The 22954-nt window shown below is 48.7% G+C and overlaps 10 protein-coding genes across 10 annotated transcripts; 9 read left to right on the top strand and 1 right to left on the bottom strand.

Annotated features, from left to right (window-relative positions):
- Positions 1-244: 244 nt before the first annotated feature.
- Positions 245-1741, top strand: AO090103000467 (class-II fumarase/aspartase family protein; the record flags this gene model as incomplete). The annotated part of the gene is made up of 3 exons (XM_001826971.1): positions 245-447; positions 512-751; positions 805-1741. 3 exons carry the CDS (start codon positions 245-247, stop codon positions 1739-1741), a joined length of 1380 nt encoding a protein of 459 aa, XP_001827023.1.
- A 525-nt stretch (positions 1742-2266) lies between these two features.
- On the top strand, positions 2267-4143 carry AO090103000468 (uncharacterized protein; the record flags this gene model as incomplete). The annotated part of the gene is made up of 4 exons (XM_023233265.1): positions 2267-3540; positions 3591-3711; positions 3767-3918; positions 4032-4143. The coding sequence occupies 4 exons, from the start codon at positions 2267-2269 to the stop codon at positions 4141-4143; spliced, it is 1659 nt and encodes a 552-aa protein (XP_023093976.1).
- A 120-nt stretch (positions 4144-4263) lies between these two features.
- AO090103000469 (fungal specific transcription factor domain-containing protein) lies at positions 4264-5944 on the top strand (the record flags this gene model as incomplete). Its single annotated transcript, XM_023233264.1, has 4 exons — positions 4264-4292; positions 4659-5605; positions 5715-5867; positions 5934-5944. The coding sequence occupies 4 exons, from the start codon at positions 4264-4266 to the stop codon at positions 5942-5944; spliced, it is 1140 nt and encodes a 379-aa protein (XP_023093977.1).
- A 197-nt stretch (positions 5945-6141) lies between these two features.
- Positions 6142-6761, top strand: AO090103000470 (fungal specific transcription factor domain-containing protein; the record flags this gene model as incomplete). The annotated part of the gene is made up of 2 exons (XM_023233263.1): positions 6142-6541; positions 6589-6761. 2 exons carry the CDS (start codon positions 6142-6144, stop codon positions 6759-6761), a joined length of 573 nt encoding a protein of 190 aa, XP_023093978.1.
- A 1938-nt stretch (positions 6762-8699) lies between these two features.
- On the top strand, positions 8700-9444 carry AO090103000471 (uncharacterized protein; the record flags this gene model as incomplete). Its single annotated transcript, XM_023233262.1, has 5 exons — positions 8700-8826; positions 8885-9053; positions 9106-9193; positions 9249-9314; positions 9415-9444. 5 exons carry the CDS (start codon positions 8700-8702, stop codon positions 9442-9444), a joined length of 480 nt encoding a protein of 159 aa, XP_023093979.1.
- Positions 9445-9659: 215 nt separating this feature from the next.
- Positions 9660-10301, top strand: AO090103000472 (uncharacterized protein; the record flags this gene model as incomplete). Its single annotated transcript, XM_023233261.1, has 3 exons — positions 9660-9774; positions 9907-10096; positions 10151-10301. The coding sequence occupies 3 exons, from the start codon at positions 9660-9662 to the stop codon at positions 10299-10301; spliced, it is 456 nt and encodes a 151-aa protein (XP_023093980.1).
- A 998-nt stretch (positions 10302-11299) lies between these two features.
- On the top strand, positions 11300-11827 carry AO090103000474 (uncharacterized protein; the record flags this gene model as incomplete). The annotated part of the gene is made up of 1 exon (XM_023233260.1): positions 11300-11827. One exon carries the CDS (start codon positions 11300-11302, stop codon positions 11825-11827), a length of 528 nt encoding a protein of 175 aa, XP_023093981.1.
- Positions 11828-14657: 2830 nt separating this feature from the next.
- Positions 14658-15218, top strand: AO090103000477 (GNAT family N-acetyltransferase; the record flags this gene model as incomplete). Its single annotated transcript, XM_001826978.1, has 1 exon — positions 14658-15218. The coding sequence occupies one exon, from the start codon at positions 14658-14660 to the stop codon at positions 15216-15218; it is 561 nt and encodes a 186-aa protein (XP_001827030.1).
- Positions 15219-16233: 1015 nt separating this feature from the next.
- On the top strand, positions 16234-18177 carry AO090103000478 (TolB family protein; the record flags this gene model as incomplete). The annotated part of the gene is made up of 1 exon (XM_001826979.1): positions 16234-18177. One exon carries the CDS (start codon positions 16234-16236, stop codon positions 18175-18177), a length of 1944 nt encoding a protein of 647 aa, XP_001827031.1.
- A 443-nt stretch (positions 18178-18620) lies between these two features.
- On the bottom strand, positions 18621-21002 carry AO090103000479 (OPT family oligopeptide transporter; the record flags this gene model as incomplete). The annotated part of the gene is made up of 1 exon (XM_001826980.3): positions 18621-21002. The coding sequence occupies one exon, from the start codon at positions 21000-21002 to the stop codon at positions 18621-18623; it is 2382 nt and encodes a 793-aa protein (XP_001827032.1).
- Between the last annotated feature and the right edge of the window lie 1952 nt (positions 21003-22954).

Below are 22954 nucleotides of genomic sequence, written 5' to 3'. Positions count from 1 at the left end.
AAAAAGCGGAGTAAAGGTTGACATCTTAGCTTGTTTGGTGGAGGTGGATGCAGGGTTCGGGATAAGACACTATTCCGGCCTCTCGCAATATTTCAGAGAAATGTAGGGGACTCGAAGTCGATCCTCCATTAATAAAGTCAAGTCCCCTTTAATATAATTTAAGCCTGCCCCTGTGATCCAGATTCTACCTTCCACCGAGCTCGACATTTTGTTTTCTTTGCTCTTTTTTGCAAATACGGCCGCGATGTCTATCTCTGCTCTCGACTCTCGAATTTTCCGGAACCTCTTTGGCACAGAAGAGGTCCGTGAAATCTTCACAGATGAAGCGTATGCAAAGTTCCTTGTACAAACCGAAGCCGCTCTGGCTCGGGCAGAGTCCAAAGTCAATGCTATTCCAGCAGACGTCGGCGATGCGATCACCTCAGTTCTTGGTAATATCGAACTTGAGTACGTGGACAGCGACATGCAATCGTTGTGGAAGGATCGAGCATTGACTTACAATATTAAATAGCTTTGACAGGCTGTCGCGAGAAACAGAAATTGTCGGATATCCTGTTCTACCTTTGGTGATGCAGTTGGTGGAGAACACTCCTGAAGACCTGGCGAAATATATCCATTGGGGTGCCACCACGCAAGATGTCATGGACAATGCCAGCATGCTTCAGATCAAAAGAGGCTTGGACTTGGTTAAACGAGACCTGAACAAACTCATTGATATTTTGCAAGTAATGGCTGAAAAATACCGTGATACGTAAGTTGCGCATCGAACGCACCCTGGCGTGGTACTGATTCCGCTGTCTTCAGTCCAATGGCCGGCCGTACGCACTTGCAACATGCCCTACCTTGCACCTTTGGCTACAAGTGTGCCGTCTATCTATCCAGTATCCTGAGACACCGAGACCGGCTTCGTCAAATCGAACGTCGATGCCTCTTAGTACAATTTGGTGGTGCAGCGGGTACTCTGGCTTCCCTAGGGAGTGACCGGACCGGGATTCTTGTGCGAGCACAGCTAGCCAAAGAACTTGAGCTGGAAGACCCGATGATCACATGGCATGTCGCTCGCGACAACATTGCAGAGGTTCTCAATTTTCTGGCGCTAATAGGCGGCACACTGGGCAAGATTGCTTTAGATATCATTGTCATGTCGTCCAATGAGCTAGACGAGGTGGCAGAGCCTTTCGTCCCTCATCGCGGCGCCTCCTCAACCATGCCACAGAAGCGGAATCCCATTTCCAGTGAGATCATTCTTGCAACTAGCAAGCTTCTTCGAGCCAATGCATCCTTGGGGTTAGATGCTATGGTTGTCGACTTTGAACGTGCGTCCGGGCCGTGGCATTTGGAGTGGGTGGCAATTCCGGAGTCCTTTACATACGCAGTTGGCGCATTGTATCAAACAACTTTTGCTTTATCAGGACTGTGTGTGAAAGAAGAATCCATGGAGAAAAACCTTCATTCCACAAGGGGGCTGATTGTCGGGGAGGCTGTGATGATGGGGTTGGCGCCGTTCGTTGGCCGACAACGAGCACACGACGTGGTCTATGAGGCCTGCAAATCAGCCATTGAGCACGATCGAGTCCTATTAGATGTGCTAAAGGAGAATACAGAGGTATCGGAGCATTTCAATGAAGCCAAGCTGACCCAGCTGTGTGATCCATTGAGTTATCTCGGCTCTGGCCAGCTGATGGTTGATGACGTTTTGAAAAGAGTCGCCGAGGGGAAAGCGGGACTGAAGGCGATGTAAGCAGAGATAGTCAAACAAAATGAAGCTATTTTATGTATGTCAATCTCTCGCGTATGGTCATGGTGCCAATGTAGATGTCGCTAGCAACAAAGTGTGAAGAATAGCATAATCGCACAATAAGGGGATCCCCATGGGTTCGATGTTCCAAGAGATTCCCATATGGCATGCAGTAACCATGGTGTAAAGATGTAATATCGGGTAGCGTAAGCACTGCCTTCAAATGACCATGTACTGAGGCGTATGGCCATGTAATCATAATGCTTTGTTGTCGGGGCGAGAAGGGTTAGGTTCTTATTCCACGAACAGTCAGGATGCGCCTTCGGATTAGAGCTTAATTCCGACCCCCAGAAAGTCTGTACCCCGGATCAGCTGATATCCCCACAACCCCAGACACGAGGCCTACGGCAGAATGTAGTGAACTATATAAAAGAGGTATGAATATCGGATCAATCCTAAAGAAGGCAGCTTTCTCCCCAGATTTTCTGAACTGATCCTATTCCGCTCTGCCGAGATCTTGTATCAAGTATGAGACCATCATCATTCATGGGCCTTTGTGGAAGCGCTCTTAACTTAGCACAGCTTCTTCTAATCGTTTGTCCTGCTTTCATTCTATTCGGATACAATCAATCTAACCTGGGTGGATTGGTTTCGGTAACGGATTTCACGAATCACTTTCCTCGGATCGACACCGTGCACACGGAAGGAGAACAGAAGAGCTCAAATGCTACGATACAGGGCGTTGTGGTGGCAACCTTTACACTAGGAGCACTGTTTGGATGCCTTTCCTGTTCATATACCAGCGACAGGTTTGGGCGTCGTATAGTAATACTTGCAGGGGCCATCCTCACCGTGGTGGGGGAGGTCCTCGAAGCATCTTCGTTCCAACTAGCTCAGCTCATCATCGGTCGAGTGATCTTAGGTGCTGGCGTGGGGATGTTGAGTGGTACAGTGCCTACCTGGCAGAGCGAATGCTCTAGCTCCTCGAACCGCGGAAAGCACGTTGTTCTCGATGGGCTTTTCATCTCAATTGGATATATCCTTCAGGCTTGGATCAACTTAGGATTTTACCAAGTCAAAACTGGGTCAGCATCTTGGCGGGCACCTATTGCCATCCCAATCTTCTTTTCGCTTCTCTTAAGCCTTGCTATTTTGGCAATGCCAGAGTCCCCACGATGGCTGTCTCAACAAGGCCGCATGCAGGAAGCGCGAAGCACCCTTGCCGCGCTGAAGGGGCTCTCAGACGATGACGCGAGCATAATTGATGAATTATCCGCAATCGAACGGTCTTTGGAACAGTCCGGCCGCACCGCGGCATCGCTTGGTGATATGCTCAAGATGGGACAGGACCGACTTCTCTATCGCTTTTGCTTGTGTATCTTGTTGCAATTTTATCAACAAATGTCTGGGGGTAACCTGATATCCGTCTATTCCACGGTCATCTTCCAGGAGGGTCTTCGCATGGACTCTGAGACATCTCGAATCCTATCTGGAGGTACTTTGACCTGGAAGCTTCTCTCCTGCTTTGCTGGCTTCTTTGCCATCGATCGATTTGGACGACGGTTTGTGCTCATGGTGAGCGGCACAGGAATGGCGACTTGCATGATGGGGCTCGCCGTCGCGACATCGTTTCCACATTCGAATTTTGGCGCACAAGTCTCCAGTGTCTTCTTCATTTTCTTATTTAATTTCTTCATCCCGATTGGTTTCTTAGGTGCCAATTTCCTTTACTGTACCGAGGTTGCGCCCACGAAGCTGAGAGTAGCCATGTCGAGTATATCCACCGCTAACCATTGGCTGTGGTATGTATATTGCTGATATGATGTATTTCCGATGCTAACAATGCGTTCAGGAACTTCGCTGTCACGATGATTACCCCCGTAGCGATCAACACAATCGGGTATCAATACTACATTGTGTTTACCTGTATTGGATTCTGCATCCCGATCTCCGTCTACTTCTTTTATCCCGAGGTGAATCAACTCTTCCCTGTGTTCGGTGGGATGTAAGACTGACATATCAACACAGACCATGGGTAGATCGCTCGAAGAAATTGACCTCATTTTTCGGAATAGTCCGTCGGTCTTTTCCACTGTCCGGTATGCGAGGGAAAATCCTCACCTGGCACTGGAGCACGTCTTGGAGCATGAGAAGGGGGAGATCAGGCACGAAGAAAATGTGTAAGAATGAATGGGCATGTATTACAGAGTATGGGAGTTGGGGTGGTAAACGAAAAATAGATATGATTTGGTAGAATCCTGAAAAGAGATGCAAATGCAAACAACCAGTATAGAGAAGAGAGTCTTGGACGATCCATTCCCAATCTTGGCCAGGTCATTCAGTGCGGCCTCAGGCGTGAAGCTATGGATGCCTGGGTCCACCATAAAACCCCCACGCCGGAATAGCCGTTTATCCCGGTGCCCTTAGTCCGTGCCATCCCCACCATCCTAAACCTCCTCGACCAATGTCGGTAATTTGACGATCGCAGTCAGGTTGTAACATCCTTGTGACATCTGCTGCAAAGAATGGCCGAAAGACGGCCAGCCCAGGTTTGGTAAGCGGGGTTCTTCTGCATGCAAGTGGGTGAATCCCTCTGCAACACCAACACTGACCTTGCCTTCCTTCACCTAGCGATCGGTGCCGCGTGTAAGCACAACAGAGAAGAATTCAATGGTGTTATGGGAGGTCTGACGGGACTTTCAGGAAAAGAGTCAAGTGTGATGGACGCCGACCGAAGGTCTGTTTCTCGTTGCCACTGTTTGCGTCTACCTCGGCTCACTCGGTCACTCATTCAAGTGTGGGAAATGCGAGAGAGCCGGTGCTGAATGCTCAGTGTCTGTCCAACTGAGACGGAGAACCACACCACGAGGGTATACACTTCGATTATTACTCTTGGATCTTCCTCCTAATCATGTGTTAGGTACATTGAACCCACCGAAGAACTCATCCAACAACTCAGGCAAGAGCTGGAGTCAGCTCGAGCCCAGCTGCAACTTTTCTCAGCACGAGAAAAGGGGCTCCAGGAGACTATTGTGTCGCAGAACAAAGAGATCGAACATCTGAGGGAGCTTCTTACAGCATCTCGCCCTGGTGGCTACACCCAGCATGGAGGTGAGAGAGCCGGTAATGGCTCCGTGGTGGCACACCTTGGACGACTGGTCTTGGGTGATGGCAACTCTGAGTTCTTTGCAGGTTCTACGACAGGAGTTCATTTTGTTCTCTCGGCTCAGCAGCTATATCAGACTACTTTCTCTTCCCAGGAGCATTTTCCCGAATGTTTGTTTCGCCTGCACATCCTGCGGCATAAAGAATTGCCCGTGGCTTTGGAACAAAACATAAGCATTGCAAGTTGTTTGGAGAACGGTCAACTCACTTCGAGCAATATCTTTGAGCCCCTACGTAATCACCTCCGTAATGTTGGGGTGGTTGCTGTCCGCAAGGCATTTGACAAGTACCAACAATGTTGGGGAATTCTATATCCTGTATTGTTGTCAAAACAGTTCCTCGACACTTTTGATGCTACGATTAATGATGTGTGGACCACACCTCTTGAACCGCATCTCAGGATACCATTTCTCCTTCAGGTGTATGCCTTAATGGCGCTTGACAACGTCGATAGCAGTACTGCCGCAACTGAAATAGTGCCCTTGCCTTATCACCTGGACACCATACTGAGCAACCTACTTGGCCAGATGCCTTGCCGAGGAGATATTTCCAGTCTCCAAGGCTTAATTCTTTACCTTCTCTATCTGCAGATGACATCGCAGCACTCATTAGCAATACGGACCTGTGGTATGATCGTAAGGCTAGCGCAGTCGCTCGGACTTCATCGACACACCAGACGATTCAAACACACACCCGGTGAAAGTGAGTTGCGAAGGCGGTTATGGTGGTCTGTATATGTGCTTGACGTGTATGAAAACCCTTCACCCCTGGGTGTTAGAATATACAAGATACTGATATTAAACCTTTGTAGACAATCAAGCATCTTATATGGTCTACCCAGAAACATACAAGCAGCAGACACAGATACCGATCTCCCTACCAATACCGACTATGATGACATGCATAGCGATCAGCTGTCGTATCCGTTACCTGGAGAAACTACCCATATCGAACCATTTCTCCAGTATGTGAATCTCGCACAAATTCTGTCCAGATGTCTAGAACAAATGTATACAACGACCAACCGAAGAGGTGGAGTAGACAAGATCCATCGACTTCAACGCGAACTTGATGTCTGGAAACAAGATGTTCAATCAAGTTTACCCAACATCGCACGCACTAGTGAACTTATTCAGATGATATTGCATAACATAGAAAATACTACCACTGCCTACAAGTCTGTTGGCCTCCATGATTTTATTTCTCTATGGTTATTCATCCTTGGAGAACTAGCCACCATGCTTATCCACCGTCCCGCATTGACCTTTGGTCAACAAGAACCACAATTCGCCGATAGTCTGCGCGCTTGCAAGGAAGCAACGACACACCTCATCCTAGCATTCGAATTAGCCTCAGATGCGTCATTCGTACCCGGCATATGGCCATCTGGTCACCATCTCATTTTCCAGAGTGGACTGATGCTTCTCTACGACCGGTGGTTTCAAAATCCAATCCAGTCGCCTGGTATTTCATCAGAACCAGATACCCTCCCCAAATTCATTCATATCGCCATTACTCTTCTGTCGAGATCAGCTGCGTACCTGGACGAAAGAGTAGGTTCTGGGAGACCAAGGTCGCCCTCTACGACAGACACTATAGAATCCCTTCGCCAGACATCGTCCTATCTTCACTATCTTTGTACGCGAACATTAGGAGGCCAGGGTGAATTGTGCTCCTGGATACAGCTCAGTGGAGACCGCATGGAAAGCCCAATACCTCAGGCTACTCCAACAATCGCCGACAATCATTCATTAGCTGGACCTCGGCAACCGACACCACTTCCAGACTACTCTTCCTCCCTATGGGCGCCATTGTCTATCGAGGAGATCAATCAAATGAAGATATTCGAGCTTACTGACCCGCTGTTAATTCCTTGGGATAGTTAAAGTTTGCCATTAGAATGTAGTGTGATTGTATGCCAGTCAAAGCGAATTCAGCACAAACATGCATCCATCATACTTCGTATACTAGGAAAAAACCATCTGATATGGCTTCAGGCTTCAACACAGGGAGATGACTTCCCAATTCAAGGACCAGGACTAACCGGAAATATCGATGGGGAAGTCTATGCACAGTAGGTCCCACCACTGTGGCCTCCACCAGCAGGGGTTGGTGGCAGATTACAGATAGTGAAGATCCCTTCTCCCCTACAATTTTGCCGTTGATTGAAGGAATGATTCTCGTCAGCCAAGGGTTTAGTTTCTTTAGGAACCTCAAACCATTGTGGGTCTCATCATCACGGCCTGCAGCTTCGGAGGTATTCGGCGCAATCGAGGATCATGGAGGGGCTCCAATGGTTTGTCTTGATCGGTATGTGCTCGTTAGAATTCGATACTGGCTCCGTATCTCTCCATATGTGGAAGTCTTCCTTGAAACTTGCTTCCCGACATAGCTATACTGAAGTGGAGTTATACTGACGTAAAGCAGCAGAGGAAATTTGTGGCGCTTCCCGAAGCCTTCCCTTGGGCATGATGTGGACCTTGATTCCTAATGGCTCCACCGGCTTGGTATGATCGTCACAGTTGCCTTCTATATTGGCGATATTGATGAAGGCCATGGCGTCCCAAACTGGCTTTGCGTTTATCCAAGCCTTTCTTAACTCAACTAGGTCCGTCAAGGCCGCCATAGGCAGGACTATCGTGATTATGGCCGTACAACTTAGCGCTGCTCTGGAGAGTGTAGCCACCGCGTCCCTACAGGTCTACGCCACGTATTGCCCGAGATGCGCGAGTTTGTGACACCCTAGATGGATGAATGCAAGGGACCTTTGCATGACGTCGCTCTTTGGCAGCCAGACCTGTGACTCGTGCAGACCCGCATGGATGCAATCTCTACGACCGCATTGTTAGGCTAGAAGGCCTCAAAACCATGATCTGACAGCTTGAATTACTGATTGAGAACATACTATCAAAATTCCACGTTGAAAGGAAATCCGATAGCAATTTTCACCGCGGTCGCGTCTCTTTTCAACATTTTATCACAACCCAATTTGCCACTTCCTCTACGAAAAACTTGTTTACCCCACCGTGGTATGATCCACAGTAGCTGAAAATAAGACATGAGAACCCCTCAGCTGAGCATGCCTGCATCGTCTAACTATAGTACGAGGTATTATTAGAACAAGGGTGTCGGGCAACTCCGAGGTCTAGGGCCGAGATGCTCGACCGACTGCCAACACAATCGTGGATCTCAAGTTCTGACTATGCAGTTTTGATCAAAACATCATGCTAATATCAAGATTTTCCGCAATCATATCTTGGGAAATCTGATGTATTAAACCATACACCCGTTCAGATCGTCTGGGAAAGATGCATAATGGGCACATTATGTGAGGATTAGTCAATTTCACAGAAGCCTGGAACAAACGAGACGCTATAGCCTGGCAGATTCATGCAGCAATCCTTGCACTTGAAGCAACTCTGAATGGTACTTTCCAGGTTTCTCTCCTATTAGCCTTGTGTCTTGCCATCGCCAAAATGTCAACGCGACGCAATGCATGCTTTCTCAAGTGGAGTCAATCAACAAGTAGACAGCGACAACTCCACTCGATTTACCTGGAAGAATGCAGCTTCCGTGCAACATCAATATGTGTGTCCCGCATAAGGTACTCAAGTATTACTGCACAGAAGCTTTCACCAAAGTACTGAAACTCTCCTATAAATGACGGGAGGATTCCTTCCTCAAGCCCAATTTTCAATTCAAACTACACCTGCTCAACCCTGGCATACAATTCCCTTGCTTCAAAACCTTCTTGCTTTTACCTCATTTACCAATCCAGCCGACTGTAGTAACCAAAATGGCCGGTCTCTTCAAGGGTATCCATGGGGTCGTTCAAGATAAGACTGGAGTCGCTGCAGGTGATGTTCAGGAGGCAGTAACCGCTGTTGGAGAAATTCCAAAGGGTATTTTGGACATCATTGCCAGTTCGTCCCTCAGACGTGACATCCATTGACCGTGATATCCGCAGCTAACCCCAGCTAGACGACAAAAAGGAGCCGCAGCTGATCTTGCATGTTTACTCGTACAGTCGGGAGAGTAGGCTGATCAAGGAGAAATGCTGTCTACCGTTCAAGAATGTGAAAGATGAAGAGATGCAGCTCACGGATATCCGCAAGCTGCTGATTGGAGAGAATATCTTGGAGCCGAGACTGTAAGCAAGCTGCCCAGGACTCTGTAGCTCGATTTCTGAGTATTATCTTCAGTGTTTGGAGCTCTTTCTGCAACCAACGTGGAGCAGTTGTGCAGGATATCACGAATTTCAAGGCATATCTCCAGATTTTGAACGAGAAGGTGAGCACTGTCTCAGAAGCTGTCTAGTTTGAATCGGTGCTAATGCCTGGATTAGTCCAGTGAGGTTGCTGTAAGTAGCACCATACCATTGATCAGAATTAGCGCTATGTGCTCATGGCTTGTAAGGAAACATCGGAAGACAATGCCGACACCTATCGAGTCTACCTTCTTTCGGAGAAGATCATCAACCAGGATGTCATCAACAAAGCAATCCTTGACAGAGGAGCAAAGGTCACTACCGACGTATGTGAGCTTCACCATATCGTAAAAAACATATGTTGATTCTCCCGCATAGAAAAAGCTTGCAGAGCTACCAACGGCCTCACAGCCTGAGCCTATTCAAGCACCTACCAGCTTCAGTCACAATATCTTCGTCAATCCTACCACAACATTCAGCATCGTGTAAGTGGAAATGCGAAAGGGCATTATACCATAGGACTGATCATTGTTTAGACACCCTGCGGACATGTCCGAGAAGCAGTGGAGTGTGGTTATACGTAACAACAGCCTTCTTAACCCTTACCGGGTCGTCGACCTCGGAAGCAAAGGGGGAAAGTTCGTGGAACGTTCCATACATAGCGGTATGACCCTACTCTGAGCTAAAACTCTTGAGAAATTTCAATACTTAGGGGGGTCAATGTAGCTTTTGTTCTGAAGCCGCGCGCGTTCCAAGACTATCAGATATCCGCCAGTGGCGCAAAAACTTCGGTTAGCGCGCAGGTACGTGCACTCACTAAAGCTTTCATATACCAACAACCTTCTAACAGGCATACAGCAATTGCTACGAATTCCATTCTTCCGCATTGAAGATGACTCATATGTTGAACAATTCGAGGAAACCAAATCAGTGTCTCGGGCTGTTGCAGCAAGTTCTATGTCTCAATTTGACGCATCCCTGGCAATGTAGGTCACTCTTTCTCGTGAAATGAACAACAAGATGCTGAAATATATTTACAGTGAAGGCGGTGCTTTTGGGTTCAGTGCAAGTGCATCAGCAAGCTATGGAGACACAAGCTCTTCCTCAGACTCGTCCAGTTCCAATGAGGAGAACAAAGTGATGAATATTACATACAACGTAAGTATCACATTCGACCATCAATGTACCTAGGTATTAATTTCTACTACAACAGTTTCCTCGGGTTACCATCGACTTTGACCACCAGAGCCTTGACCTTTCTAATCAGTGTAAGGCCGACTTGAAGGCCGTGAGCACTGCTGCCGATATTGAGAGCTTCAAAAATAAATATGGTATTGGACACCATTGACCTCACCATACACCTCTCTTCTCATATGTAGAGTGTCTAACGGGATATAGGTCGCTTGTTCGCTATGCGAGTCCAACTTGGTGGAAGACTGCATGCCGCAGAGGAGTCTACCGCCCGTACCTCAGCTGAGAAAGCAGAGCATGCTAAGTCTCAGAGAGCTGCAGCTGCACTATCATTCAAATCGCCATATGTGCAGGCTTCCGCCAATGTGAGTAAATCGAGTGCCGAGGACTCGAGCTCTGCGACACAAAACAGCTCCTCGAACAAATCCATGTGTTGGGAAGCGAAGGGTGGCGACACCCTACTCTGCAATGAGTGCGTCCCCTCTCTGTTGTTATCTTAGCATGCACTGATTATTTGTCCGGTAACTAGTCCGCCTGCATGGGCATATACAGTTGGTTCATTCTACAACTGGCGTGTTGTCAAGGTAAGTTCCAAACGTCACCCTTTCGATCCCGATGCTAAGACAACTTTGTTATCCTATAGCAATCCAGTGTGCTCGCCATTGAAGACGTAATTTCGTCCATTCCGGGATACCAGGACACCAAGCAGATATTTGCAGATATTCTTGATAAGAATTCTAAGAAGGAAGCACCTGGAAAGACTGAGCAGAAACCTGGCACGATCGGCTTCCAGTTGCGGAGCAAGATGGTCGACAAGTATGTGACAATAGGGCAGCAAGCCACGAAAGACGAAGTTGGTATGAGCTCCATAGTTCACACTGCCAGCGCAGCAGTTTACTGATGTTTCCCAGCTAAACATATCTCTGAACTTACCGCTGGAAAGCCCACTACTAAAAAAAGATTGCATTTCATCTCAAGGTTATCTGCCTCTATCACCGATGCCGCTCAATTACAGTTTGAGAACAAGAAGGACTCCACACCTCAAAAGTTCTACGTTGATGTCGAATCCTCTAATGATACCACAGAGACTAAGGCAAGTCTTAGCACCCATTTACTTCTATGTTGGCTCCCGGAGGATAGGCCTGGCTGACTGCATTGGCTCGCAGCTGAAATACAACTATCCTTACAAGATCTACGGTAAGGATGGAAATGAAGACAAACTATGGCTCTTCTCCAATCAGACCATGCCAGGATTTATGTCCACCGCTTTTGTCTGGGCTGCTAAGGAGAAAGGCGCGACATCCTTCCGATTCCTCTTGCCTAGCAATCTCGACAATTCGCCTTCTCGGGATATTGAGGATGGAGAGGAAGCCTCAGTCCAGCTTTTTGACAAACATGATCATGAAATCAACCTGGCCACGCGATTTGACAGAAGAGGCGACAAAGTAGGCACCGTGGTGGATCTGGATGATTTCGCGAAACTCGCCAATGAGCTTGACACGACTTGGGAGGTCCATTATTTGTGAGCTTATGGAATTTATTCCAAGGGATAACTATTTAGGACACCTCGCTGTAAAGCCGAGATTCCAGCTTGTGATATTTACCCCGATTCAAATCTAGCAGATCACTTTTAATTCACTGGCACTATGGTTCTCTGCTTCGAGTAAGACAGGTGGTGACTGTTCTAGTTCCTTTTGCCATTCATAACATAATCCTTGGTGATATAATAACGCTCAAAGCTACCAGACTAGAAGGAATGGGAAAAGAGACACATTGTGATTACCACAGAATCAGTCGAAATACGATAGACAAATAGGATATCTCACGCAGCGTACAACAAAACGAGGAATCATGTCAGGTATATATAATCAATCGGGTAGCCATATATCGCTATTAAAGTTCATTCTATTGGTTGCTGATGCTAATGTACTGAATATGATACAGCTTCTGAGGCGACGCTCATTTCTATGATGAGGGCCGGAAATACCGAATTAGGAACTCCGACGAGAGGCGGCTTCTCTCCCAAAAGGGAAACATGCCGCCATTCTATAGCGATGTGGAAAAGCAAGTGGAGAATGATGATCGACCCTTTCTCACCCCAGTTTTGTGTGCATATTGTCTGGTTGACCAATTTAGAGACCTTTGGCCGTCGAATAGCCCAGGAGCAATCAGAGAGCAGGTATCTCTTGAAACTCGACTTTCTCGACATTATCGGCATTGTTCAAGAAGCTCAAGAAGCAATTCCACCCTGGCGCGGTTAGTATACACTGATCTCTAAAAAGGACTACCATATTACATACCGATATTGAATACATTGACCGTCAGTACTCGGTACTGCAACGGTACAAGATACAGATTCACGGTTTGCAGGGCGGGCCAGATCGTCCAGTTAGTCCGGAGGGCTTCCCAATACGTCTTTTTCAGCTTCTCCCTCGGATCACCTCCTTCCATCAGGGACATGCTAGAGAGGAAGACGCCGATCATGGTCGGAGCACAGACTAACTGGTCCGTGGCCACGCGAGCCACGAGGGTTTTCCCCGGGCTGCCGAGATTGATTCGGTTTTGCAGGAATTGAAACCATTTTGTGGCAACCGGACCGAACACAGCTGCAACGAACTCAGTAATACGCCTTAGATCCAAGCAAGTCAGGCTCACCTCCGCCGTAGAGTGCCATGCGGGCAGTACGGGTTACATCATGACGAGCAATGCCTTTCTTCTCTACCCCTTGCTGCGCTAGACCGTCTCCCACGGCGAAGAGGCACTTCGGACGCTCAGTCAGTCACTAGAAACTTAGATTGGCAGACAGTAGAAGCGTTACATACCGCCGTCGTTAAACTTTGGGTCAGGACGGGGCGCTGGATTAAGCTTCGTTGATACCTGCATCCATCGCATCAGTATCAGGTAGCGAATTGAGGCGAGATGACCTACCAACTGAACATGGTGCCGCAAGGGTTTGAGGTTTGTTTCTCTCAAAGGTAAATGTAGTCAAGAGGGAAGAGATGTTCAACTCCTTGAGAAATCAACAATCAATTCAATTGTTGACAAAAACCTGCATTCCAGTGGCTGTGACGCAATGTCGGGATCTTCCCTATTCGGAAACCCTTCCGCCGCGCTCCTCAAACACATCAATATATCGCCATCAGCGTCAGAGTCCCGCCAACAATAGTTGTCAGCTAATCTTGAGAAACTCGGTAGGATTTCCAGAAGCATTGCTCTAGATTGCGCTGTCGAGTTCATATGTGGTATGACAAACACTTCCTGAAATATATTGTGACGTCACAACAAGAGTCATCAAGTAGTATAAGAAGAGGCAAATGGTCGAAGATCACTCCTTTATACGGGTCTTGACGTCTCCACAGGCAACCTTGCCGTATTCAGTGCGAATGTTCTTCCTGCGCTACGGGAAGAACGCTGTCCCGCGAGTAGTCTGGTGAAGCAGTGGAGGGACTTCTTTGAAAATGGCAGTGCATCTACCACGTTGTTTTCCAAAATGACGGTCATTCTCGGCTTCTTCCGAGTACACGGTTGACATTCGTCTCTTGTTCTCGAACCACAATGGAACTGATGGGCTTGGGACGGGGCTAACCCTTTCAAGATCACATGGGCTGAACAGCTGACCTCGTCGTCCCCTAAGATGCTAATCCAGCCTTGAAGGAAAATCCCCGGTTTACGTCGCCAAGATGCAGGGACAGCGACAGCGATAGATCCTTATATCCCGCCGGCTTTGTCGCACCATGAAGCTGAAGTGCGACCGGGGATAGCCATGCTCGAATTGCTCGACGCGGGGAGTTACATGCGAGAGAGCACATGCTGTGCTTCCCTCGGTCCAACCAGTTCTCTCCAGTCTCATGGGGCTAATGAAAGATGGAGCAGTCCTTCAGCAAGTGTCGCAGCTGTGTCTCCTCCGTCGCATATCTCCGAGGTGTGTACAGTAGCTACGGTTCTTCATTCCACAGCGATCATCAAGCATAGCTCCCTAAGATAATGTCAGAAGCTTAACTCAGCGATACAGAATAGAATACAGAGTCAAGAGATATGATCCGGATACCTTCGTATAGTTTCTACATATGAATATTTACCATTCGATGCATGTCTTAGATTCGCAATCGACTGCCAAGAGTTGCCGTGACTCATCTCGTACTTCAACCCACAAGGATATAACAAGAGTGTCTTCCTCGCATATCCCAGGCTTTAGCACATCCTCATATTCTGCATGTCTTTGTCAGTTCAAGACGATAAACTCACTGAACAGTTGAGTGTCTAGATTATACACACAACGACGGACTTCGAAAAACGGAAACACTCATCACAGCTCAAATCACAGGCAAACATCCTCTCGTCAGCCATCCTTAAGTCATGACGTTGCCCATCAAACCGCAGACCTGGACCAAAGATGCGTTCATCATATCAACGGATAAAACGCTTCTCTCAGTGTCTGCCATCAACACCGCGTTCGACAATGATTTCATGTACTGGACGAAAAGTTACCCCGAGAATATCCTAAAACAGATCATTGATGGTTCCTTTTGCTTCGGAGTGTACAAGGCCAAGCAGAATATCACTGGCCAGAATGGTGACAGCAACAGCATCCCAAGTCATGGTCCAACAAAGTTAATAGAAGGTGTAGATCAGATCGGATTCGCGCGGCTCATCACGGACAATGTTACCTTCGCGTATCTGACTGACTTGTACATCCTCCCGGAATATCAGGGTCACGGTCTTGGAGGCTGGCTAATCGATTGCGTGGATGAGGTATTGCGACCGCTGCCGCACCTGAGGTGGTTTATGTTGCGGACGTCGGCGGAGAAGAGCAAGCAGGCATATGAGAAGCGTTTGGGGATGCATGTTTTGGATACGAGCTGTGTCAGCGAGGGGGGGATCATGATGGGGAGGAAGGGGAAGGCAAATATGGCTTGATCTATGCTGAGAATCGACGATTAGGTTGGATCTCTGGGAAGGATCGAAGCTTGTTAGGTTGAGTGCGTTCAGGATGTCAACATGTACCTGATAGAAGAAAACACAATCAATGCATATGCGACCGTTTATGTAGCTGCAGGCAGTTTATTCCACCCTGTGGTGAGTCGGGACTCTTTACGGACCCACGATGACAACCAAAGTAGAGACCACCCATGGCTTCACGTCGTGCTCCTCACTGTCCAAGCCATTACACTATTGAAAGGGCCACCCGGCGGCTTGAACCGACAACACTACCGTCTATCTGATGAGCCGGTCCCACTGTGATCACTTCGGTAGAAGCTTTCCAGGTCAAAAAGGCCTCAAATCCTGGCACTTGTTGGGATTTCGCCGCCGGAAATTAATTATCAATCAATCCCTCTGCTTGCCAAGAGCTCAACACGTCGTTCTTCTTATCAGATTGGGCCACCAGGTGTCTTGAAACCCCCACCAGGTCCACTGGTCTGTCTCGGAGATAATATCGAGGCCCTCATCAAAGCTCGGCCGAGGTAGTCATGTAGGGCATAGACTCGGAGATTGAGAAGATAATCTTATCCGATAATCACCACCAGGAGAATAAATTTCTGAACGACCATGCAGATCCTTGTCTGTTCGAGTGAACTAGCCAGTGGTTGAGTCTGCTAAACTGCGCATACTGTTGCATTTCGCCGCTCATCTTAATATCGATTAATTTTCTGCAGTCTTGGCGTCGTCTGTACAGAGGAAGTCCGCTGCCCAGATCGACGAAGACGTTGCCTATCATGGCGTACAATGTAAGCTTCAGCCGATATGCCACCGTTTCATAACGCTTGATTACGCACTATGCAGTTGCCCACTAGTTAGTTGGTCACTGAATCCACAAGCGCAGGCTTTCCGCTTGGCGCAAGACCGGTAATTCGCATAAATACTATACCCCATCCACCTGGCTCAAGCATTGTTCCATCGTCAGTAATACCAGAGAAAATACGAGGCCAAGATCATGCGCTGGCTTATCTCTACGATATGGGCCCTTGCTGTGGGCTCAAGCTTTGCGACGGCCCGCAAAGCAATGCACTTTGCGATGGAGCAAAATCTCGACATGCTGCCTCGTACCCATTCCGCTCGTGGGCTACCTGCTCCAGGCAAAAAGGGAGTTATGCTCATGAACCGAATTGGACCATCGTCATCGGAGCTGTACGTGGCCAACATCGATGGCAGCAATGAGCGGAAACTGCTGGGAAACAACTCCAGATTCGACTACCATGCCTCTTTCTCACCCGATGGGCAATGGATTACCTTCACCTCGGAGCGCAATGGCGACGGTAACTCGGACCTCTACCGTTGTCGCGCGGACGGCTCCGGGCTGGAGAAACTGGTGGCAACCTCCTCCGTTGAGGATGCTGGTGTGCTGTCTCCGGACGCCAGCAAGGTGGCCTGGGTCTCGACAGCGAACGGATACACGACAAATGTCTGGGTGATGGACCTGAAGACGGGCGAACAACGAAACCTCACCAGCTTGGAGGGAGTCAAGGGTGACCCTACAAAACCCAATGGCTACTTCCGTCCCAGCTGGTCGCCTGATGGTGAATGGATTGCGTTCTCATCAGATCGCAACACGGAATGGCGTGGACACGGCAATGGCACTGGCTGGGAGCATACGCAAGAGTTGTCAGTGTATGTTATCCGGCCAGATGGAACGGACTTTCGGAAAATCGCATCCAGGGAGGGATGGAGTCTTGGGTCTCCCAGATGGTCGCCAGATGGCTCGCGGATCATCTTCTACGAGATCACGACGGAAAACACATGGGATGCACACCGGCCCGAATCGGTCGCCAGTGCCACGTCGCAGATTGTATCTGTCGACTTCGCCACTGGACTGGATCGGATACAGCATACAAATGGAACGGGGGTGAAGGTCTCGCCACAATACGTAACGGCAGACAATATTGGCTATCTGATCAAGGGCGGATCGAGCGAAGGCATTCACTACACCGCTGAGAGCTCAACTGGCACTGTAATTAATGGCACGATGCGCTCGCCGTCGTGGTCGCCGGATGGCAAGTCCGTTGTCTATGAGAAGTCGGAGTTCGAGGCGCGTCCGATGGAGAAGAAACTCTACAGCTGGGATCCCGAGTGGGAATATCGGTTTACCGACGTGTTCCCGGATCTATCACAACAAGGTCGACTGGCTATCACGCAGAAGCAACTGGGTAACTCTAGCATTGTCACAATGAGACCAGACGGATTGGACCAAAAGCTCGTCTTCGACCCATTGACCCAAAGCAACATCAGCTCCAGTGAGGTCGGCCAGGGCCTCGCCGGCGCATTCCAGCCCTCTTGGTCACCCGATGGGGAATGGATTGCCTTTGGCATCGGAGCTTGGTTCCAGTCCCGCGCGACTGGTAAGGGATACATTGCGAGGGCCAAAGCAGACGGGTCATATCATGAGATTCTCACCAACGGTACGATCAATGCGGGATTCCCCAGCTATTCGTTGGATGGGAGGTACTTGGTCTATCGTGTATGGGGTACTGAGTTTGGCCTTCGCATCATGGATTTGACCGATAAGAGTGTTCGCGTTTTGACTACCACCCGGGACAACCTTCCCTTCTACTCGCCTGATGGGCAGCGGATCGTCTTCACTCGCCGAACGAGCTACACCAACTTTGACGTGTGCACTATACGTCCGGATGGGTCAGACCTGAAGGTGCTCACGTCTAGCGGAGCCAACGATGCCCATGCGACATGGACCGCGGATGGCCGCATTCTGTATGCAAGTGGTATGTATGGCTTCCGGGATGAAGCCGCCATCTATGACAACACCTTCCAGCCGTACGGTCAAATTTTCGTCATGAACGCAGACGGCTCGAATAAGACTATTTTGACCGACAGTATCTGGGAGGATTCGATGGCGTTGTACTTACCCAACGAGGTGCTTGAATAGATATGTTAGCGCTGTCACGGCATGACAGGTCTATTAGATGTAGCTCTATATGTAGCGAGATTGAAGGTGCTGAAAGAATGAACCCGTATGCTGCTTTTGTCCGGTTGAAGACACCACCAAGTCTGTATTCATTAGAATCCGAATTTGATTTCACAAACAACAGCCATGTTTGCAAGAGTACAATTAAATAACCTAGTGGAAAGTCCGCCACAACATTGTAAGCATCTGTCTCACAGTTACAGATGGCTAGATACCAAACAACCGGATTCAAAGACTCAACAAGGTACTAAGTGCAATAGGATTATGGACATACAAGATGAACTGTGACTGCTCCAGAACAAATACACTAAGAGAGTAGATGGGTAGTTCATTATAGAGATGAGAGCTATGTACACAGATATGCTTTATACACAAAAAGTATAAGTAATGCTACTTGGCTTTATTCACAATGCGAAGCAACGCTCAACAGAGTCCGCATTATTGCCCCACCAATTGGGCATCTTGATTTGTTTCCCGGAGCCAAAGAACAGGAAGATCAACAACATGTTCAAGTTGAAGCCGGCATCGAAGGCGGCGGCAACCATGTAGCTGTACCGTTTCCAGGTCTCAAACCGACGCCGATACGCCCAGTACATAACCACATATCCTCCGATGATGGCCGAAGTATAGCCTGTGCTGATATTCCCGTAGAAGACCGACAGACCAGAGAAAAAGATTGTGACGTTCCACAAGTCAACCCGCAATCGTGGGAAGCAGCGGTGGAGTATGTACAGTATTGGGGGGATGACGGCTCCCACGAGGAAAGAGTAAGGGAGAATCCTCAGTTCGGGGTTTTCGAACATTTTCTGAGGTCCAATGACAGCGTATTGCACTCCGAGAGTGTTAGAACCTATGATTGATTGACCTGTCCACTGGTTTAGCGGGTCCTTCTCAACACCCTTGAGGATGTTGCCCTTCGTGTTCAAGACCCAGCGAATCACGCCGTAATTCACTGGAATGCCGAGAACAGTTCCAAAGATCTGAGAGAAAAAGACCGTTCGCGGTGGAATGTGCATATAATGTCCGATCTTTTGATCTTGAAGCATGTACTGAGCTCGATACCAAGCGTCGCCAGCGATCGCTCCGTAGGTGGACGGTCCACAGGGGTGACGGTGAGACGCGCCTGCTTTCGTGTGGACCATGTACCCGTACAGCATCTCGTTGAATGTTCCCACCGCGAGCTGATAGTTGGAGATTGCGTACAGCCAACCGAAGGGGAGGACGAAAACACCGGCCGTGGCCAGGCCAACGAACAACGTCCAGACTGGGATCCAAAGGTATCCACATGCGGTGGCCACAAGGAGGATGATAAACCCAGCCATGAAGAGGGCTACGTACCACCACAGGGGCACCTCCTTGTATTGCCTCTGGAGCACATTTAGACGATCGTGATACTGATAGTTGATATTTTGGCCCTTGGCCTTTTCCGACTTCCGACGGGAAGCAATGGCCTTCTTCAGGTTCGATTTGACCTGGTAGAACCCGAATGTAGCGATCCAGGTAACTGCTGCGGTCACCTTGGCATAGTCGAAGAATGTAGCCCAGGCATTGTGGAGCCCCATGTACATGAGACCGTGTTCTTCGTAAGCGGTTTGATTCAAGCGAAAGTCCGGGGTCAAAACGTCTAGAACCGGATACTTGGTGCCGTTTGCCATGAATAGCGAGTTCGACATCAGGCCGTGCTTGTATGAGCCCAAATTCCCCCACTTGGCGGCCGGCAGGAGGACCCAACAGCTCACGACATACGCCAGGAACAGAATGACCTGTGTCCACCAGGGTGTGAGCAGAATCGATGAGCCATTCCAGTTGATATTCGACCAATCGAAGGTTAAATTGAGAAAGCCCATTCCCCCTAAACCGGAGCCAATAAAGTTGGCTACAGGGTTGTGGGGAGCCACCCAGCAAAGAAACGCCAGGGAAGACGTGAAAGGAAACACGTACTCGGGGAGGAATTGCCATAAGGTCATTCCCACCAGAGACAGAAAGAAGATCTTGAGCTGACGCCGGGCAAGGGGCGACGAAACATCTTGCTTCCGGAATGTCTCGAAAAGGGTGGTCTGCATGAGGGCCTGTGGCCAGACGTATGTGGGATCATACAGAAGTAGCTGGCGCGCGATGGCTGCAAATGCGTACCCAACCCAAACAATGGCGAACATGAAGAAGATTGCAACTGCCGGATTAAGTTTTTCCCCGTAGAAGAGCTCTGCAAGTGCAATGGGGGTATAGCCCAGGTTGTACGTAGCACCAGACGCAGCGGTTAACGTAACCAGCACATGTTCTTTGGCACTCCAGGGCGCTGGGTTGAGGTTGAATGACCATTTTGTGAATGGGACACGGATCTCCCAGGCTGGAAACACGCGTGCAAAGAAGTTTCCGACGTAGTGGGTTGCGATCTGGACAAAAAAGATCGAATACGGCGCCTGAGTTGTACGGAAGTGGCTCATCTGAGACAGAAAAGCCCCGGGAACGATAAAAATGATCGACAGGAGGAAATATCGGAAGGTAATCGTGGGTAAGGTCGGGTCATCGGTGAGACTGACCAGCTGCCGGACTTCACGGGGTAGCGCTGCGATCTCTGGATCCTCTTCGGTCTCCTGCTCTATAGCATATGTCTCGCTGGGCTTCTTCACGTGTTCCTCATCGCTGGACGATCGCTCGTCCACCGACGCCAACTTCTTGTCCACATTGGATATCCGATCGCTGTCGTTGTCCGTCACTGGTGAGGGAGTATCCAAGGGATCCTCCGTTGCCCTCGAGAACTTTCGAGAGACGGCGGACAGCACCATTGATACTGGATGGCGTCGATCCTTGTTACTGGATTCGACTGACCTTCAACACACGTTGAGGGCTTTCAGGCCACGGTTTTTGCGGAGAGGACGAGCTGAACCACACACCCATCATGTCCACCAGCGAGCCACTTCAGTTATAGATAAAATCAATTCCGTTGCCCTCATCGACTAGGCCAAATGACGTGATCGAGTTTTCAATAAGCCACCGAAACCTCAACCGGATCCGGAAGCGGTGCTAAATGTAACATTGACAACACCCGTCCCACTTTTACATGGAAACAGCAAGACAACAATGCTTAACTGTAGCCAAGTTGCGTGCAAGCAATTGCAGCGGGTCCATCTGGTAGGTTGAATTCTCATACGCCGGACCTGCTTGGCAAATGGCGTTATCGGAGGAAGCGCATTCGTGATCGTTCGAGACTTGTTCTCTATACCAACTAGGGCTGGATGAAGCCCTAAATCCTGGCCGATGATTGGCTGCGCGGCTAGAAAAGCGGCCCGTGACCGACACGCTTAATTTAGTCTAGTGGCAACTTTGTCCCAATCCGGTCATCGCTCAACCCTAATCCTTTTTTTTTTTTTTTTTTTGCGGTCTCTCATGGAAGTGTGAAAACAAATCGAGGGGGAAAAAAATAATAATATAGGAGAGCGTAACAAACCCTTTCACTTAACCTTCGGCAAGCCGTCTCCGAGTACAATCCTATCCCATATCTCTGTCGATCCGCTATGTTCCGACCGTCAGGATCAGGACACAGATCCACCCGAGTGATCATGTCAGTCATTGACTTCCATCGACTTGCAGATTGCGTGCTCGCTTTTCCTCCGTCGTACACCATCGGAGAACGGAGTCGTGTTGGTCATGTTTTCAGCTGCTGCTAGCCTATTGATTGTCTCAGATCCTACCGTCCATCCAACAAATAAATGACTAGTTAAGCTCCGACACTACTCCGTAAGCCGTGGGCAAAAGTGGCGACATCTTCTCCCAATCCAATGGTTCCTGAACTAAGAAAAAAAAATTTCCCTAGTGATTTTCCACGTTAGATGGGTATATCTCTCAACCCAGTTATGGGCAGTAGTCATCTTAATCACCCGGAAGCGCCATTAATATGGTTAGTCAACGTATCGTGTTACCGGTAAGATGATGTCAACACCCCGGTCCTCGCAGGAAATGCTACCAAGATGGGCCAAAGCGCGTTGGGCGCCATATGGGAGGGGGTGAGGTCATCTCAATGATTGCTTTGGTAGGATTGTCATACAGTCGTAGTACCATGGGCACATTATCCGCCAATTTTCGATCCCTTGGCAAGGAAATGATGCTGATGCAAGCTGTGGATGATCACGGAGATAAACCAAGTGCGGACGTAGCCTTTCGAGGTGTAGCTGCACTTACAAATATACTGTAAGCCTTACTGGCTAAACAGGTTAGCGAGTAGCTTCTATGGCCGGTCTAGAATTTACCATAGGGGCCTCTCATCTTCATCGATTTCCTCGTACGACATGTACTTATTACACGCCGACATCATCTCTTCTCTCTTACTGAACTGTGATGACTGTGCATTATATAGCACGACTTTCCCACGTGGTATTGCGAGATATGTCATCGCATCCACAGATAGGGCCGAATATATTTTCGAACCAATGTATATGTGACCTCACATCGTGCAGCCGCATCTTAAGCAAGAGGTGTCTTCTTCGCTGGTCCTTTTGATTGCTACCATCTTGGTTTCATGACGCTTCGTATGGAACTCCAATACGCTCACTCCCTTGGAAGTTGATGGGTAAGACGCAGGGTAGCCTACGATAGGCGGCAATGGGTTCGCTCTAAGTGACATCAGCTTTGAGCTACTTCTTCTTCTCATTTTGTTCATGGAATCACACGACTTATTGATAAGACTAGATTCACTAGACTGATAACACCACCATATACTACCACTTCATTAGGGTCAACA

Source organism: Aspergillus oryzae, chromosome 8 (assembly GCF_000184455.2).
Source record: "Aspergillus oryzae RIB40 DNA, chromosome 8".
NCBI classification, from domain to species: Eukaryota; Fungi; Ascomycota; class Eurotiomycetes; order Eurotiales; family Aspergillaceae; genus Aspergillus; species Aspergillus oryzae.
This window is presented reverse-complemented; position numbering and strand designations above follow the sequence as displayed.